Below are 18,860 nucleotides of genomic sequence, written 5' to 3'. Positions count from 1 at the left end.
GCTGCCAGCTGCAGTTAAACCTCAAAGAAGAAGACGGAGAAGACGGGGCGGTAACGTGCTGAAACTACACACCTACTAGCAAACAGCGAAAACAACTGACTTGGGATGCATTTATTAACGTCTACCGGGATTTCCATCACACCCACACCGTCTGAATGACTGTCAGTGCAGCAAATGAAACGGAAAATAACAGCTTCTGAGCCCGTCTGAGCCGTCCAGTGACCCCCCCCCCCCCTTCACTGAGCGCAGGTAGCATTGACGCTAATTACTAAGCTAACGTCCAGTCGCGTAGTAGTAGCTAGTTAGCTTAAAAAGAGATTTCAAAAGCCGAGGGGCCAGGATGACAGAGGGTTATTTGTGAAGAGCGACCCCCATTCACGGTGAGTCACGAAACTGAGACGGTTTGCCAGCCGGGACGCTAACGTAGCAGCTAACGTTAATCTCAGTAAACTTGACAGGAATGACAGTTAGCATGTAACTTAGCATGGGTTTTATATCCTGAGTTACTCAACACATTATCATGCCAGACATGGCTGGTAAAGTAACAGCAAACTACACAAAGACAGTCGTTTTGGCCGGTGGACATTTGGCTGATAGGAGAGGCTGTAGTTAAGGTAGATATGTTGGGGCTCAACGGTCTACAGTCTGATGACATTTAACTTAACGAAGGCTAGCTAACCGCAATGTTATAGCTAACATTAAGAGATTTCACATAGATGTATCTGTGTCACTTTTCAGCTTGGATTTGTGTCAGTGTCACATTTAGTAAATAAGCCAGTGTATGTAAAGTAGGACATATTGCTCATGCGTACATTGTTACCCTTCAAACTGTGTGAAAGGTCGCGGCTGAGTCAGCGAGGCCTCCGGTAACGTTCAAACCTGCAGCTCCCACCGCAGACAAGGAGCTGCAGCTCCAGTATTGAGGCCAGTGGCTGCGTTGCACTGGTGTTATACTGTCTGACCAGGGTATGCATTAGTGCATTGATTACTAAAGGATGTGCATGAATATATTGATTACTAAAGGATGTACATGAATACATTGATTACTGGAGGGTGTACATGAATCAGATCATGCTGATTCCCGAAGAGCAAGCGAACATGAAAACTTTCCAAAACACTATATAAGACACAAGCTGTCTAATTATACATGAGGAAGGCTGGCAGTATTTTATGTCTTTTAAACGCTCAGTAACAGGCAGAAACCAACAGTGAATTTGTCCTTGGTATACACATGAGAGAGAGAGAGTGGACGAGCATAAAAAGAAAGTAAAGTGAAATAGGGCTGCTTCACATTTGAGAAGTTGTAATCAGATCGTTTGAATATTTTTTCTTTAAAAAATGACTCAAAAACGATCATTTGAATATGGACACAGTTGCATATTAATTTTCTGTTGACCCATATTCAATACATTAACTAATGGTTGCAGCTCTAAACTGAAACCAAAACTGACCTGATTACTGTAAACTGATGTAGCTCAGACTGTGCCAGCTTCAAGGTAATATCCCCCCATATAGCTTATCAAGTTATATAATTATAGTTCAGCATTTATTTATTTATTAATTACCCAATGTTTACCTACAGGAGCAGCACTGTGGCTCAGCAGCAGTCTGCTGCGCAGCGCTTAGGAACCTCCTATTTTCTTCCACTACCAGTGAATTTCAGTGACACCTTTTCCAGACATGTTTTTAAGGGTGTTTTCGATGTTTCTCTTCTGTCCAGTGCCATGTCTCTGGTTTTCCCACGACCCAACACCAACGCAGTCCACAGCAAGAAGGATAAGAGACTGATGGCTGAGGTGAACGCGTCGCCGCTCAAGCATTTTGTTACGGCAAAGAAGAAGATCAATGGGATCTTTGAACAGCTGGGGGCCTACATCAAGGAGAGCGCTTCCTTTCTGGAAGGTAACCTCTTGCCTGCCAGTCGCTCTCTCTTTCACACTACATCCTCATTAAACCTCCCTTATGTCAACTGCTCTCCAGCATCACTTGGAAAGTGTTTTCATAGAGATGAATATACAGAAAAGCTTTTGGCAGTGACAAATGTTGGCTTAGTGTAGGTGGATGACTGAGAGAAAAAGATGAGTTTTTAGATAAAGCATGGTCAGTGTGGATGTGGGCTCTTTGTCCATACACATGTAACCTCTGATGAGATCATTTCTTTATTCTTAGCAGATAATGACAGAAATCTCAACTCAAAAATAGATGGAAAATACTGTGTTGCACCATTGCAGAGCAGTTTACAGTTTACATGATAATTACAGGAATATAAATGTGATACATTAAATTATTCTGAGTGAAATGTTGGAAACCAATCAAATTACAGGATATTTAATTTGACACTTGATGCCAGCTTACTGACGCCACTTTCTCTCTGGTGGTTTTACTTTATTACACCCATCAGCCGTCGGTGCTGTTACCATGGCATCAAAACTGTCACTACTCTTCGGCTTTCAACCACAGACTGTAACAGTCAGCAGATAACTGATGCTTTAACTTATGCAGCTGCTGCTGTTTAAAAATAGGCTCTGCAGATGTTTTCTGAGGCCGTCTATGGAAAGTGCAGGTATGAAAGGATTGACTGACCTCTGTCTGATGACCTTCATATGTTAGATACTCATAAAAATGAAGAGCTGGACCCAGTCACCACAGAGGAGCAAGTCCAGGAGGTTCGGGGTTACCTCGCCAAGGTGGCAGGGATCGGAGAAGTGCTGGCACGCAGACATATGAAGGTGGTCTTCTTTGGGAGGTAAATATATCTTTCTTCTATCTATATTGAATCAAAACAACTTTTTGTTTCTTTGTTTTCTATTTTTATAAACTAGTTTTAGATCCAGTTCTGTCTAGCTGTCTAGAGGATTTCATATCAACTTCAAGTTTGGCTCTCTGCTTGTTCTGTAGGACCAGTAACGGGAAGAGCTCAGTGATCAACGCCATGCTGTGTGACAAGGTGCTGCCGTCAGGAATCGGACACACCACCAACTGCTTCCTGAGGGTGGAGGGCACAGATGGCAACGAGGCCTTCCTCCTCACTGAAGGCTCTGAGGAGAGGAAGAGCATAAAGGTCAGCATGAGTGTAACCTGATCTGAAACGCTTCATGTCTCCAACCTCTACAACTCCAGTGTGTTTGCTGTGTGTGTAAAGCCGGCTGACGATGATGATGATGATTATGATGATGATGATGATGTGTGTTTACAGACGGTGAACCAGTTGGCTCATGCTCTCCACCAGGATGAGGACCTGGACGCCGGCAGCCTGGTCTGTGTCATGTGGCCTAAAGCCAAGTGTGCTCTGCTCAGGGATGATCTGGTCCTGGTGGACAGGTTAGTTTACACTGTTTTATCAACACATGGATGTATTGTATCTGCTTTGTAGTGGCAAAATATTGTGAGTAAGTAAGTAAGTAATACAGTGAGAAAGAGGATGGGCAGGTTTCTAGGCTTCAGTGACGTACAGAGAGGAGCAGGACTCTCTGTATGTTCAGTTATAGCATTTTATACCGGGGCTAAGGAGGGGACACTGCTGCTTGTGGTGGTAGCTGCTATCACAGTGGTAAGAGTGAATATAGAAATACAGATACCTGTTTATTTATCAAAGGCAAATATTTAATTCCAGTTTTCTCTCGCCTAAAAGTGAGCATGCTCCCTTGTTGAGGAGTTTGCAGTTTGCTTATTCTGCTTGGTGTTTTCATCTCCAGCCCGGGTATCGATGTGACCACAGAACTGGACAGCTGGATCGACAAGTTCTGCCTTGACGCTGACGTGTTTGTTCTGGTGGCAAACTCTGAGTCCACGCTGATGCAGACGGTGAGACGCGACAGCTTAACGGAGATAGTGTGATCAAAAAGAGCAAATGGTCTGTTGAGAATCTGTAGTTTGAGACAGAAGCTTTAGAACTGGGTGAACTGGTGCATGAAGAGACGTAACTGGAGTGATCTTCAGGATGTAAAACTGTCATAAATATCATGATGTTGTTGCACTGTTGCCTTTTTTTTTTAAAACAACTGTAAATGATGTGTGTCTGCAGGAGAAGTCGTTCTTTCACAAGGTCAACGAACGCCTCTCCAGTCCCAACATTTTCATCCTCAACAACCGCTGGGACGCCTCCGCCTCCGAACCTGAATACATGGAGGAGGTCAGTCAAGTTCACTCAAGCAAAACATCCTCCATCATCACCTGGAAACACATGACATGACTGACAAGTAGGCTTGGATAATAGAAAACATGGTGTTAAGTTTTTAATTTCACATGTATGGAGTAAAGTCTCTGTGTCGTTTTATTTTGTTTTTTGTTCAGCCAAAATAGTCGCTAGTGACTTTAGTACATAACTTTATCTTGAGATGACTTCTTCTAACCACAAAAGCCGATTATTAGTGATTTGATTGCGTTGAACTGCTATCTGTTCATTATTCTGTGAGCTTTAAGTATTTGATCCCAGCCAGTCTAAGTAGGCTAATGACATATTAGACACACAGCATCGTAGGAGAGACAATGTCATACATGCTACACTGACTTCTGTCAGCAGGAGCTCAGCTCTTATGGGTTTTTTGTTTTGTTTTTCTAATTTTATTTAATACAATTACCGTCATATTCCGTAAACCCCGGTGAGATGTCAGGAAGATGTGATGGTATGAAAAAAGAGATACTGGCCAAACCCAGTACCCAGAGAGAGTGAAGCCTGTGAAACTGACTCAGTGTGGGGTCGTTCAGAGTACTCTGACTATACAGTCCAACTTCTTGATAAAAGTATTGGTTCAATATCAACGTGTGTGTGTGTGTAAACGGAGGTGTGGTATACTATTGACCTGCTGCTGACTCAGCAGTAGATTAGACAGGTGAAGAGTTTAGCTTCTATCACCGTCGTGTTCTGCTGGAATTGGGGATATTGGTGCGATAACGTTTTATTGAATTCAAATCCAATATGGAGTCTACTCCAGTGTTTCCTCTAGGAGTTTTTCAGCAGTGGTGAACAACACAACAACAACACCAGGACCCATATTTGTGCCACCAGCAGTAGAATAACTCAAAAGTATCTTTGAATTGTTCCAGTCAAGTTTATTCATGTTCATAAAGTCGTTAATTCACCAGGAGCTTTTGACACTAAATATTTAGTCATGATGCAACCTTGTGTTGGCAGCTGAAGAGCAGATAATCTGTGAAAGTCACCTGGATTTGGAGCAAGATTTTGATTTCAAAAAGAGCAACATTAGAGAAAAGACTCCACCATGACCTCCTAATCCTGGATGTTTCAATGAAAGTGTCTAAAGTCATCAATCATATAAAACTCAGGAACAGGACTGTTGTCTGACTGTCGACACTCAGTCTCATTCTTACTTGGACTCTTGACTTGGACTCAGTTTTAATGTGTGCCAGGGCCGGCCAGTAATATTGTTTTGTTTATTGCTTTATTGTTTTACAGATTTCTATCAAAGTTGACCTAACAAACAGAGTTAGTTATGTATGTTGTGTGAAGGGTTTTGTCTCATGTAATGCAGAGGAACCCAGTTTGTTCTATTAATATTTTGATAATTATTTTATGTGATTTTGCATGTTTGTTGTATAGAGATCAATCATGATAGATTTAAAACATGTAGCCCAAACATTTGTTTGTTCTGCTGTGGAAAAGGTTATACATTTTCTTTGTTGGTCTTAAAAATGTAAAAAAAAAAAAAGTGCAGATAGCCCGGCATGATGGCTCACAATCTTTGTCTGAATACAGACAAAAGCTGCACAGTACCCAGAAAACAAACGTTTTATTTTAGCTGTTAGAGAATTCATATTAATGAGCTACAACTGATGTCTGATGTTTTCATCAGAGACACTGATGCTCGGCTAAAAATGAAAAGCTACGACCAGAATGTTTTCATTGCTCTTTGTTAATAAAAAGAAGAGTTAGTAGAGATGAGAAGCAGGTTTACAAGGACTTCAGTGTTGTGGCTGGTGAATCAGGGTATGTGAAGTGAGGAGGACTTCCTGCTTCACTGGCCTCTGCATTGACTGAGAAATTCTTCAAATGTCCTGTATACAAGTTTAAAGGCTTCTCAGTTAGCCTCGGTGTTATCTAGCCACGTTGATAATGTAGTTAGGAGTTGGAGATACCTGCTGCTGAGAAATGTGACGCCACATCCAGTCCAACTGAGCTTGTTGTGGTCCGTTCACACGTTATTGAAACAGGCTGAGGGTAATACATAGACTACATGAATTTATACCACAACTGTCTCTTTTTCTCTTTATTTTTCCCACAGACAAAATGTTTGCTGGCAGCTTGGTGGTTCAGTGGTTACCACTGTTCCCAGTCTTGTCTCAGAGGCACATACCTGTCACTTAGTACCTGTCAATTATGACAGAAATGGGGAGAAATAAGAATGAAATTCTGTAGAAAGGAGAGGCGGCACTCTGCTTCCTCTCCCTCCTTTCAGCTCTGCAGTTCTCCGTTTCAGTGCTAAATGATAGTGATCAGCTGAAGTTTAGGGTTTGTTCCAGCTTCATTAGCTGTGGCTGTTCAATAAACTGTGTTGTTGTCGTGTCAGGTCCGCAGACAGCACATGGACCGCTGCACCAATTTCCTGGTGGATGAGCTGGGTGTGGTGGACCGAGCCCAGGCCAGTGACCGCATCTTCTTCGTTTCTGCCAAGGAAGTACTCCAGGCTCGTGTGCAGAAGGCTCAGGGAATGCCTGAAGCAGGTTAATATTCCAACTGTGATCAGGGACAAACTGGCATCATTACTGGATGGGAACAACAGTTACTGGTTGACAGAGTATATTTAATAAAAGACTGTGTAAGACTTGAGTAGTAAACGAAATGTACGGAAAGCTGACAGTAAACGTATTCTTTGATCAGATAGTTCCTGGTTTAAATCTAAATTTGTCCAGTTTTAGATGATTTTATTTCCATTTAGACAACTTGAACTTTTCTTTTTCAATGAAAAATCAGTTTATTTATTTCTCAGAGTCAAGTATCAAAAAAGTATAATTTTTGAAAAGTTTGAGACAGTACTCAGACCCCGCCCTGACGCTGACAGAAGGTCTCTACAGTATTACGTTTGTTGTCCTGTTTCAGGCGGCGCTCTCGCAGAAGGATTTCAAGCCAGAATGTTTGAGTTCCAGAACTTTGAGAGACGATTCGAGGTAAGAATCTCATACGTATGACGACCAGGAAGAAGTCTTTCATAGGTTTGTGTTTACAGATTATATATATGAATGAGGCCATCTATATATGATGCTTATTGGGTCTATATGTAACTAACTGTAAAATGTAACTTGATGGAAGGAGGCTAGCAGTTTCCCCCTGCTTCCAGTGTTTGTGCTAAGCTAGGCTAAACACATTCTGTACTGGATAGTAAATGTTTAACTAGTGTTACCTTTGACCTGAATGTTCTAACTTTTAGTCGTTCCTGTATATTATTCTTTGTGTGAAGTAACTAATTAATCCAGATATAGTTCATTTCATCTGTACTGTGAATAGTGTAGTATCCATGCCCGTTCCTTGTCTTTGTGTTGATGTCTGGTTTGTTGTTGTTGATGTGGTTGCTGTGTGTAGGAGTGTATCTCACAGTCAGCGGTGAAGACCAAGTTTGAGCAGCACACAGTGAGGGCCAAGCAGATCTCTGAAGCCCTGCGCCTCATTATGGATTCAGTCCACATTGCTGCACAAGAGCAGAGGTGAGTTGGGTATCAAAGCAGACTGTACATGTGTATTTGAACCAAACATGATCAGAAATAAAACTCCCCAAAAAATGAATTATATTTAATAATTATTTGTAGTTTTAGACAATGTTATTTGAGATTATTTTATACCTTCTTACCAATGAGAAAGAGAGAGTTTGACTTGAGCAAATCCATGTATTTTGCTAACCAGGGTGCTCCTGGTGTGCCAAAATAATGGAGAGCTGCACTGCAGCACAAGCAGCCTTAGGTGGACAAAACACACAGTACAGTAATGAAAGTATCAGCATTGGATCGTGTTTATTTTAGCCGATACAACCCTTTAAAATATACCCAGCTCTGCCCCATTATCGATCCTTACCATCGACATCTCTTGTATTTACATATTCATAGATTCTGGATTATTACATGAGGAGGATTTTAAGTATCTTAAAAGCAAAGTATTTTTATATGTCTTATTATATCTTCAAACATGTCTGGAGGGGGTCTTTGAGGTCCATTTACTGGCTTATTCCGCAGCTTCCACCCACATCTCAGTCTTCATCAGCAGATGGAGTTTGCTCAGTTTCCTTGGTGGGGATGATTGATTGGATCGACTCTATCGACTCCCAACTGAGAAAACTTCATTCAAACCCTCACTGATAATTTCTTTAAAGAATTTACGTTAATGGTTTTCATTTATGAGGCCATCTACGGTTTTATTGTGTTATCACATAGAAATTAGGTGTGTGCGTGCACTTGTACGGCTATCACCAATTTGAGTTTTAGACCTGGAAAGTGAGGCCATTTTGGCCGGTCCTCACTTCCTGACACACCTTCAAAGGGCTGTTTGAGGGTTTGGAATTGGGTTTAGGTTCAGTTTGGGGTCAGGTATTTAGTTGTGATGGTTAGGGGCTAGGGAATACATAATGTCAATGCCTGCTAAGATAGCTATATAAACGTGTGTATGTGTGTGCGTGCAGGGTCTACTGCCTCGACACCAAGGAGGACCGTCAGGACCGATTGGAGTTCATAGACAAGCAGTTGGACCTGTTGACCATGGACTGTAAGGCCAAGATCAAGAAGATCACAGATGAGGTGGAGAGACAGGTGAATCCCAACATAAATACCTACTAAACATACCTGTCGTCTGCCCTCTGAGCAGCTGCAGGGGGACAGTGTGGCTTTAATTACCTTCCTCAGTCTCAGTGGAGGTTTGTGAAGTGATGGACCTCTGGGGTCTAATTATTGGCCCACTTAACAAATACAAGTCAGAATCAGTCCAGTCAAAGAAACCGCCTCCATTTCAAGGTTATTTTTAATTTCAACATGTGTGTTGCAATGTAAGTGCTAGGAGATGCAGACTGTCCTGGTTCAGTTGGGTTCTAACAGAGCGTAAGAGGAAGTTAACCCTTCCAACAGGAAGTAGTTTTCACTCCCGTTCTCTGCTCATGTTTAGGTGTCTAATGCCATGGCAGAGGAGATCAGGAAGCTCCATGTCCTGGTGGATGACTTCCACATGGACTTTCATCCATCACCAGTGGTGCTTAAGGTCTACAAAAATGTGAGTATCATGTTTGCCGTCCCTCCCTGTGAATCTGCAGGTCTTGAAAAGTTTCTAAAGCGTTGAATTCAGTTTCCTCAAAAAGGCCATAAAGCTATCGAAGGGCTGATATTATGGAAAACATGGAAAAAATGAGCTTTGGGATGGATTAGGGTGATGTCGGAGCCTCCTGTGCTGAGCCTTTTTAACTTATTTCAAATTTTGAAATTCGTGGCTTAAGAGCGAGCGGTGTTGAGGCGGAACTCGTTACTACGTCACACCAGAAAGTCAAATCAAATATGTAGGAAGTTTTATTATGAGCCCACCAGTACCGTAACTTCTCTGGTCACAGTTTGAACTTCAGTGGGATGATGAGCAAAGTGTTGCTGGTTGTTCAGCAGCTAAAAAGTCTTGACATCCTTCCAGAAGATGGAAATGTATGTCAGGAATGGCTGAAACTCTTTTTGGAGACAATTTTCCCTTCATTATCGGCGAGTAGTGCTGTGTGTGTTCGGCACATTTTACAGCCGACTGTCTGCTCAACGAGACTCGGCAGCAGGATTTTTTACTTTTTCATCTTCAATCTTGGGATTATGTTTTAAAACATGGTTTCTTTCTGTTACTCAGCTAAAGGAATATAATATATCTGTGCTAAAGCTAAGCTAGCGACTTCCTGCTACGTTTGAAAAAACTACTTTTAATTTGTGAGGAAACAATCTCACCGTCCTGAAACATCCTGTTGAAGTCTCACCTGTGCAACAGCAAGTTCTTCCCTTCATTCAGGATCAGACTATATACTGTCTTACATCTCCAGACATTACGCCACGTAAAGATGCTGCATTATTCATTAGTTTGTATTCTGATTGGCTGGGGGTGAAGGTCAGGCCACACCTCCAGCCAATCAGAGTAGGTGCTCATTAATAAAAGATCCTAAAAAGCCTTTAATGTAACTTGGTGAAACCTGCAGAAACTCTACTTTACTGTACTTTTTGGCAAGTTGACTTGTGGACAGATGCCAACTAAAACATTTCTACAGCCAATTTATAGAGTCTGCGTAATGTACATTTTGTTATCGTCCTACTGTCTGTCAATAAGGACGTCTGTGCAGACATCTGAGAGAATGTGTGTGTGTGTGTGTGTGACAGCAGAGAGGACCAGGCCTTGATTTAAAGGCATTGAATGGATTTAACAGGCTTATATTAGACAGGCCTTTGTTTCTACAGTCATTTCCCCTGTTCTGTAAGTCATCATCAAAAATCACATTTCTTAATATATTAGTAAGAAGCCTACCTGTTTTCTGATCTGTTGAGGTTTTATTTTGTTAATCCCTCCGTGTTGACAGTTGTCTTGATAAATTCAGTGTAATTATATATATATATATATATATATATATATATTCCACAGCGCTAATTCCATCAGCACACAACAGAGTCGTGCCACTCTCACCATTCTGCTGCTCTCTCTTTCTCTCTAATACTGAATTCAGGCATTATTTATTTCCTGTCAGTTCTTTGCTCCCTGTGAACCTTCTGCCAGTAAAATATAATAGTTCCCAATAGTTTGGTGTGTCCACCCTCCTGACACTGTTCTCAACCTCTCCTCTCACACAGCTGCAGGATGGAAGTGCATGTCTGTGGGGATCAGCTGGTCTTTGATGGCACTAGTTTTTGAGGTTGTCTCTGGTTTCAGGGCCGGAACACACACTGCAGCACAGATGCTCTCAAACTAGCTCATTTACTAACACAGCAGAGGAGTCCGGACTGTGTGCATCGCTGCTTTTTTTGGATGCATCAGTCTGAAGTCCCCACTGTCCCTCTGACCACCTCCCGAGCTGGTCCAATAATTTATATTGGGGTGAAATCTGATTGTTGGAGATAAAACGGGATTAAACTGTAATCCTGAATGTGAATATGACGACTGTACTGTGTGTGCAATGTGAAATATTCCTGCTTCCAACAGGATCACTCTCCAACATCTTCTGTCACAGTGTAAAGCTGGTCCCTGGCCTCCTGCTGGCTCACTCCACCAGTATAAAGCCTGTGTAATCTGTGTTATGTAAGAGCAGTCAGACTTAGTCCTGATGTACTCATTCAACTCAGGCATGGTCTCATTTCATTTGCACAGAGGCCAAAAGTGCCAGTTCTGCCTAAGCCAGTGGCCAGAAAACATTAGGTTAGACTGAACTGGACAAAACAGCTGTAAACCTGAAGCTGACAGAAGCTCCAAATCTATCTGTTAGTTCGTCAGATACAAAACACTTTGACTGCAAAGTAACTGACATTACATTGACTAACATTTCTGTATTTATTCTTTGACTTCTTCTCCTTCAGTTCTTCTATACACCCTGGTAGCTGTTAGTAGGAATGCTGACAGATCACACTAATCTAGTCAATAACTTGCCTCCTCCTACACTGAGTCTGTGTCTCTGTTACATAATAGTGTTCAACCTGAACCACTGTACTTTGAGCTTTTACATCAAAGAGATTCATATCATTGTTGTCATTCTGTAATCTTTTAACTTGACACATTTTTGTTTGGCTCTTAACCTTTATGAGTACTTGGACCTCTTGTGATCAGCATACTCAGTACCCCTCCTTGAGGGACATTAGTGGCATCCCCTGCTGCACATTCATGCCCCCACCTGTGTATGAACTACAGGTTTTCATTAAATACACGTACACGCCTGCTGATTATAAGCTAAACAGGCGGTCATCTGCAGTTCTTCACCTTTGCACTGAGAGAATGTGTCACCACATGGACACCAATTTTTTCGTTCCACTGTGGAATTTTGTGAGGACGCTATATGGTGGATACATTGACACACTCAGCATTCGGACACTGAAATACAAAAGGCATAGGATGAATGTAGAGAACTATAAAGTAAATAGGATGTGATTTTGGACTCAGCCTAGGTCTCAGATGTTCCTGGTTGGAGCCTGGTTGGGCTTCTTTGTTGCATGTCATTCTTACTTTGTCTTCTTTCGTTTCCTGTCACATCTGTTGTCAGCAGTAGAGGTGATGTACATGAAACTAAACAGCACCAGTTGTGTCTTTTGACTGTTTCATTGTTGTGGCTGTTGTTTTGTTCTAGGAGCTACACCGGCACATAGAAGAGGGTCTGGGCAAGAACATGTCAGAGAGGTGCTCCACCACCATCACCAGCGCCCTGCAGACCACACAGACAGACATGATCGGTAATACTCCTCCTCTTTAAACCTGAGACAGCTGCTGTTATCACTGCACACGCTGCCATAGTCAATGTGCTGATGCATTCATACATCTGTCAACTATTGATCTATGATTTTTGCATCTATGAGCTGTCTAAACTAATTTCCTGATATAGAAACATGGATGTTGGACTGTGTGTCAGTGACTTCTGAGGTCAGTTGTGAGTGAATATATAATCACATACTGAGTTCTTTGCTCTCCATGTGTCCATGTAGATGGTCTGAAGCCTCTGCTGCCCAGCCCGGTCAGAGAGCAGGTCGACAAGCTGGTTCCTCGTCAGTGCTTCAGCCTCAGTTATGACCTGGCTTGTGACAAGCTTTGCAGTGACTTCCAGGAGGACATCAGCTTTCACTTCTCTCTCGGCTGGACCATGCTGGTCAACCGCTTCCTGGGCCCCAAGAACACCCGGCGGGCCCTCATGGGCTACAACGATCAGGTAACACCTAGAACAGGGATCAGCAACTAGGTGCAACCATGGGCCTGTTTTTTTCAGCACTGCTTATTGGGGGCCGACATGTTGGGCAGTAAAAACAAATAATTTGGTTTTAATACTTTCTGTCTATTAAATGGATTTATACAACAGTTTTAGGGTCTGAGGGCAGATTTCATAACTCCCATCAGTAAGCGAGGTCAATGAATAGTCATTTTGCAAAAAAAAAAGACAACTCATAAACATGAACATATCCTCTGTGTTACACTACAAGACTAGAAATGTAATTGATAACTTATCCACAGAAAATAAAGAGTGGCCTCCTTCATTTATGGTTGAAGCAAAAATACTGGTTCTGTTACAAATCTGGTTATTCACTGTTGTAGAACATATAAATAAAGCTGATGTACCTGCGATCATAATGACGATGGCAACGACAGCAAAGATTATTCCTATTAAGATTATTATCACCACCAACACCACACTTGGCTGTTTCTTCTGAGACTGAGTGGGCTTCTCTGGAGTAGATTTAAAGCGTTATTGAAAGGGTCCAGATAAAGAATAATTCTCTCAATTTCCCTCAAGAGCTTATTTGGCAGATGGCATCTATAGTGGACTCACAACACAAACATTTTCGTATTCCTCTCGTGAACCTCTTACTTTTCTGTGAGGTTTGCTTATTCAACAAACCCTTTTAACTGCACAAACTTGACTTTCATTGCTTGTTTTAAGTTGGTGAATGCTGTTTCTTCATGAATGCACACTAGCGAGTTTCGATCATAACAACCCTTGCGTGTTGCAGACCTGAAAACAGATCTTTACAGTAATCAAGTCTGGATGAGACAAATGCGTGTATCAGAGTCTCTGCTTCAGCCATGGACAGGAAAGACTGAATTTGTTGTGTAAGTGAAAAGTTGCAGTCTTGGTGGTTTCTTTGATGTACTTATCAAAGAAGAGGCTGGGATCAAATGTAACACCAAGATTCTTGGCTGCCACACTTTGTGAAATCACACAGTTGTCAAGCGTTACTGTTATTTGATCAAACTGGTGTCTGTTTAGAAGGGCCAACAACCAGCATCTCAGTTTTATCCAGTTAGAAGTAGGAAATTTGAATGATCATCTAATTAAATCATTTCAGTATGATCATCAGCCCTTTACAGGCACATAAAGCAGAGTATCATCTGCATAGCAAGAGATTTATTCCATGACTACACATAATTTGGCCAAGAGGCAAAATATAAAGAGAGAAACGCAGAGGGCCAAGAACAGAGGCCTGAGGTACTCCATATTTAACATCAGAAAATTTTGATGTAATATTATTATAGCAGACACACTGTGTTCTTTAAGATTAATAGGTCTTAAGCCAAGAGAAGGCAGAGACACCAAAATTACAATCTAGTCTGTCTAAGGGCGTACAGTGTTCAGCGATGTTAAAGGCTGAACTGAGATCCAGTAATAGAAGCACAGAGATGGAATCTGAATCAAGTAGAAGATCATTTACCGCTCTGGTTAGAGCAGTTTTAGTGGAGTGACAGGCCCTGAAAGCCAACTGAAAAGGTTCATATAGATACATTTCTTTTGGGTCAAAGGCTGTTGAGACACAACTCTCTGTAGTACTTTAGAAAAGATTGGAGGATTAGAGACAGGTTGAGACTTATTAAGAGAGCCTGGATCAAGGTGAGGTTTCTTAAGTAGAGGTTTAACCACAGCCGTCTTAAAGCTTCTGGGGACAATGCCAGTCGTTAGTGATAAGTAATTAGATAAGTTAAAGCTGGCGTGCAGGACTTTTGTCTTCCCCCTCTGGCAGTATGGTAGTAAAGGGCAACGCTCAGCTGTGATTGCCTGAGTACGGCGATGTCACTAGGACGAGGGGAGGACATTTCTCTTTGTTTGATAATGTTAATACAGCCCGACACTGGCATGCAGCAGCTCTCTGCAACCCAAATGACAGGCACACAGCAAGGGCCAGTAAAAAAGTAAAAACAGATATATTTGGAAGGTCCACTGGCCCAAAAATGTATTTTTTGACAGCTCACTGGGATTTTTCCCGGTATGCCTGATGGCCAGTACATACCGGCAGTAACCTACCGCTGCAGCTGTAAAGCGGTGGATAAATTGTTTTATGTGTCACACAATCCCAGCAAGACGACTCATTTCATTATCTGAATTTAAAAGTACATCAATACGAACATCACTGGCAATAACTGTCATGTTCCAGTCCACTCTTGTTTACTTCACATCTTTTTCGTCATGGTCTTTGAAGCATTGTGGGTTTTTGTGCCGTGTTATCTGGAGTCACTGGTCTCTGTGCTGTTTGAAGTTATCAGCTGTGTTCTTCCTGCAGGTTCCTCGGCCCATGGCCCTGACTCCAGTGAGCACCAGCATGCCTCCATTCCCACAAAGCTCCATGACTCAGGAGGAGCTGATGGTGTCCATGGTGACCGGACTCGCCTCCCTCACCTCCCGGACATCCATGGGCGTCCTTGTGGTTGGTGGCGTGGTGAGGACACACTCACACTCACACTCACTATAGGATAAAGGCTGAGGATTGCATCATAATATCATATACAGTAATACAAGAGTCCTGACTGTAGATTTGTCGGTGTGTGCAGATCTGGAAGGCAGTGGGCTGGCGTCTGATCGCCCTGTCAGTGGGTCTCTACGGGCTCCTCTACATCTACGAGCGCCTCACCTGGACCACCAAGGCGAAGGAGAGAGCCTTCAAGAGACAGTTTGTGGACTACGCCAGCGAGAAGCTGCAGCTCATCGTCAGCTACACTGGATCCAACTGCAGCCACCAAGTCCAGCAGTGAGCACATACACACACAGTTAGACCTCAGTGGTGGTTCATCAGTGATTTGATCTGTTGTCAGTCTTGTTGTTATAATGTTTTGTTACTCTGTCTGTGGTTATCAGGGAGTTGGCGGGTGTGTTCGCTCAGCTCTGCCAGCAGGTAGACGTCACCCGTCACAACCTGGAGGACGAGATCACCGACATGAACAGCAAGATCGAGCTGCTGGACGGCCTGCAGAGCAAGGCTAAGCTGCTGCGGTAAGAAGCCCACCACACACACTCAGGGTGCACACACACAAACACTGTGATACAGCCAGACAGGAGGCTTCATCATGCCTGTAGTAACTCCACCTGCCTCCCTGTACGACCCGGATACATAAATGTGAATATTATTAACATGTGTGTGTGTGTTCTGTCGTTAGGAACAAGGCGGGCTGGCTGGACAGCGAGCTCAACATGTTCACCCAGCAGTACCTTCATCACAGCAAGTAAACCTGCCACAGCGTCACCCGAGAGACTCTACAACACTTGTTACATCTGCTTTCAAGTTGACTCACTTTGGTATTTTCAAGTTAATGAGAGTAAACAGTCAACAGTGAGAAGGGACGGTGAGGATGTGTGACGTGAGAGGAAGCTGAGTGGTTGTGATGTGTGGACGGTCCTGTGGTCAGCTGCTACGTTAAAATAAGTTTCAAACAGCTTCAGCTATTAAATATAAGTCACCACATGAATAGAGGTTTAACCACAGACTCCAGAATGAAACATCCGGATGCTCATTCTTATCTTTTCATTGACGTTAATGAGGCCTGATGGAGCTGACCCCAGAACAGCAGCTCAGTCTGAGCTCTCCCTGCGTTCCCATCAGCACCACTGACTGACTCACACCAGATTCTGCCTCAGTGAACGTGTGTAGATTAGATTTTGTACATATATTTTGAACACTGGACAGGTGCTGAAGTTAAAGGCAGTCCACATGAGGGAATGGAAGAAACAAACTAAACACATATAAAATAATTTATTCCTCCAGTTTATTAGGAAAATGTTTTTTCAGAGTGAAACGATGCTACGCAGCTATCAGAGGAGATTGTAGTTGAGTTGATGGTTTGGTTTTAGGTGACATGAAGGAAAAAGAGAATAGTCACTCTTACAGTTTTGTTCTCTGATCTGAACTGTAGACGTTACAGCTGATCAGAGTCTCAGAGCGACGCTGCTGATGGGTCAGTATGATGGTGTCAGAACCATAAAGCACTGGTTCAGCTCGCATGTAGAATAGTTCTCAGAGTAAACATTGTCATTTCTAGGGGAGAATCTAGGGTTCCTGTATGTTATGACTTAAAGAACACGTCTGGTGTTACTCTAAATCTTTCTTACTATGTGCAGATCCAAACCGACGATGTGAGTCTGTCTCTCAATACTCTCCGACTTTGCTCCCCTCTCTGTGGCTCTCAGCTCTAAACCCTGTTTCCTCCTGCAGATGTAAATCTTAAAATATTACTCACAAATATATTGTTTGATTTTTTTAGCGATTTCCCAAAACAGCTGGTCACAAACAGGAGGAAAAGATGCATTTGTAGGGAACTATTTTCAGCAGCGGATGAATGCTCTAGTGAGTGTGTCTGGCAGCATGGCGGCGTGTGTGTGTGTGTGTGTGTGTGTGTGTGTGTGTGTGTGTGATTGAGTTGAAATATAAACTACAGTGTGTTTTCAGTGCAACACTGATGTGTTTCTACAGAGGACGTCAGGTTTCAGCAACATCAGGCTTGTTAAAGGTCCTTTTGTTCAGTTGCAACATTGAGCATTTAAATAGAAGACAAAGATCTGACAAACACATTAGATTCTGACTTGATTTGACTGTAAATAGTCAAAATTATTCCTAAATATTGAAGTCAGAATTTTATCGTCCTCTGAGAATTTAGAGGATTCATTTCTAGTGCTCATAACTCTAAATCCCTCAGTCTCCTCCCACTAGAGACTCAACCAGCTACACATTCATCCATCATTAAGTAACAGAGTCTTTTGTTCCGTAGTTTGTCCAGCAGAGGGCGCTGGTGTTTATTTCTACACTGTAAATGTCCATCGCAGCACATATCCTGCTCACTCTTCTTAAAAAAAAAAACATTTAAGGCATCTTATCAAAAAAATGTTTGTGTTAATGTAAAGAATGACTGGGCTGATATATCGTTATCATTTCTTTTTGAACTGAAATATCACATTTGATGATCTCAACTGTAAAACATGTTGATTTCTAAAACATGGAGTGTGGAGCTCAGAGGGAATCTTAACTGGTGTCAGACCTGCAGCCCAGTGTTTTTAATGTGAAGCACCGTGGATGCCTGTCTCAGTGTCTTGTGTGTCATCACTACTCTTTTCTTTTTGTTTTGCACTGAATGCGTTGAAGGGGCGGGCTCTGTGTCTGCCTGCTCTCTATGCCTCTGTCTATATTAGTATTCATATTCTAATATTATAGTTTTACTTCTAAAGGAAGTGGCAGGAATCTGAACTACATGTGATGAGACCCCCCCCTCTCTCTCTCTCTGAGATGAAATGGTATATTTGGCCTCTCAAATGTGTACATAGTGTAATTTAAGAATTTGCCTTTCAATTGGAAACGAGGGGAACAAAGTGCTGAAAGAGAAGAAAGCACATCAGAGTTGGATGTGTCTGGATTCGTCCAGTACGTTAAAGTCACGCTGTAACATAAAGCCATACACTGTGTTGCCAAGTGAGCAGAAGGCTGCCCTACAACACTTCCTTTAGAGGGAAGACATGCACTTTATCCATTTGCTGCTTATTGATTATATATATTTTTTTTCCACAAATGTAAAAGCAGAGAGTGGTTGTATTTGGCTTCAGGAAGGTGAAGGTACCTGCATGCAGTGACTGTTGTAGTTTGTTGTCCTGTTTAAATGTTCTATCATATGTATGTATGTACAAATAATAATAATAATAATAAAGGTGACAAAATGCTGAAAAAAGTTAATTTACAGTGTATTGTATATTTGTGGAATGGCCTCTTATATTATAAGAAGAAATACCAAATATATGTTTGAAGTCATTTAGAAACTTCATTCCATAGTTTGTTCAACATAAAATAAAGACAAAGTTATATTAAAACAAAAAGCTTCAACAAGCAGCAGTGTGGTTGTTGTTCTGCGTCTCACATGTCTTCATGCAGCCGCAGAGACATGAAAACATCCCATAAACCTGCAGACTGACTGTGATTTA

General features: G+C 42.1%; 1 protein-coding gene across 2 annotated transcripts; it reads left to right on the top strand.

The window, feature by feature from the left end:
• mfn2 (mitofusin 2) lies at positions 1–18,615 on the top strand. Of its 2 annotated transcripts, none has more exons than XM_044350358.1 (18): positions 1–249; positions 1,721–1,902; positions 2,611–2,746; positions 2,899–3,061; positions 3,197–3,321; positions 3,696–3,804; positions 4,025–4,132; positions 6,528–6,681; positions 7,058–7,125; positions 7,538–7,659; positions 8,625–8,751; positions 9,101–9,205; positions 12,276–12,378; positions 12,628–12,848; positions 15,187–15,342; positions 15,455–15,651; positions 15,759–15,893; positions 16,058–18,615. In XM_044350358.1, the coding sequence occupies exons 2-18, from the start codon at positions 1,725–1,727 to the stop codon at positions 16,125–16,127; spliced, it is 2,277 nt and encodes a 758-aa protein (XP_044206293.1). In that variant the 5' UTR covers positions 1–249; positions 1,721–1,724; the 3' UTR covers positions 16,128–18,615. The 2 variants fall into 2 exon arrangements, with proteins under 2 accessions (XP_044206293.1, XP_044206292.1); XM_044350357.1 differs by having other exon boundaries at positions 2–380.
• Positions 18,616–18,860: the final 245 nt, after the last annotated feature.

Source organism: Thunnus albacares, chromosome 5 (assembly GCF_914725855.1).
Source record: "Thunnus albacares chromosome 5, fThuAlb1.1, whole genome shotgun sequence".
Classification (NCBI taxonomy): Eukaryota; Metazoa; Chordata; class Actinopteri; order Scombriformes; family Scombridae; genus Thunnus; species Thunnus albacares.
Note: the sequence above shows the minus strand (reverse complement) of the source record. Positions and strands in the feature narration are given on the sequence as shown.

Bases quoted from the DNA above. Each gene is read 5' to 3' on its own strand.
- mfn2 (XM_044350358.1), top strand. From the start codon at position 1,725: ATGTCTCTGGTTTTCCCACGACCCAACACCAACGCAGTCCACAGCAAG. The intron at 1,903-2,610 runs GTAACCTCTTGC...TTCATATGTTAG, and splicing joins GAGCGCTTCCTTTCTGGAAG to ATACTCATAAAAATGAAGAG. The intron at 15,343-15,454 runs GTGAGGACACAC...CGGTGTGTGCAG, and splicing joins TCCTTGTGGTTGGTGGCGTG to ATCTGGAAGGCAGTGGGCTG.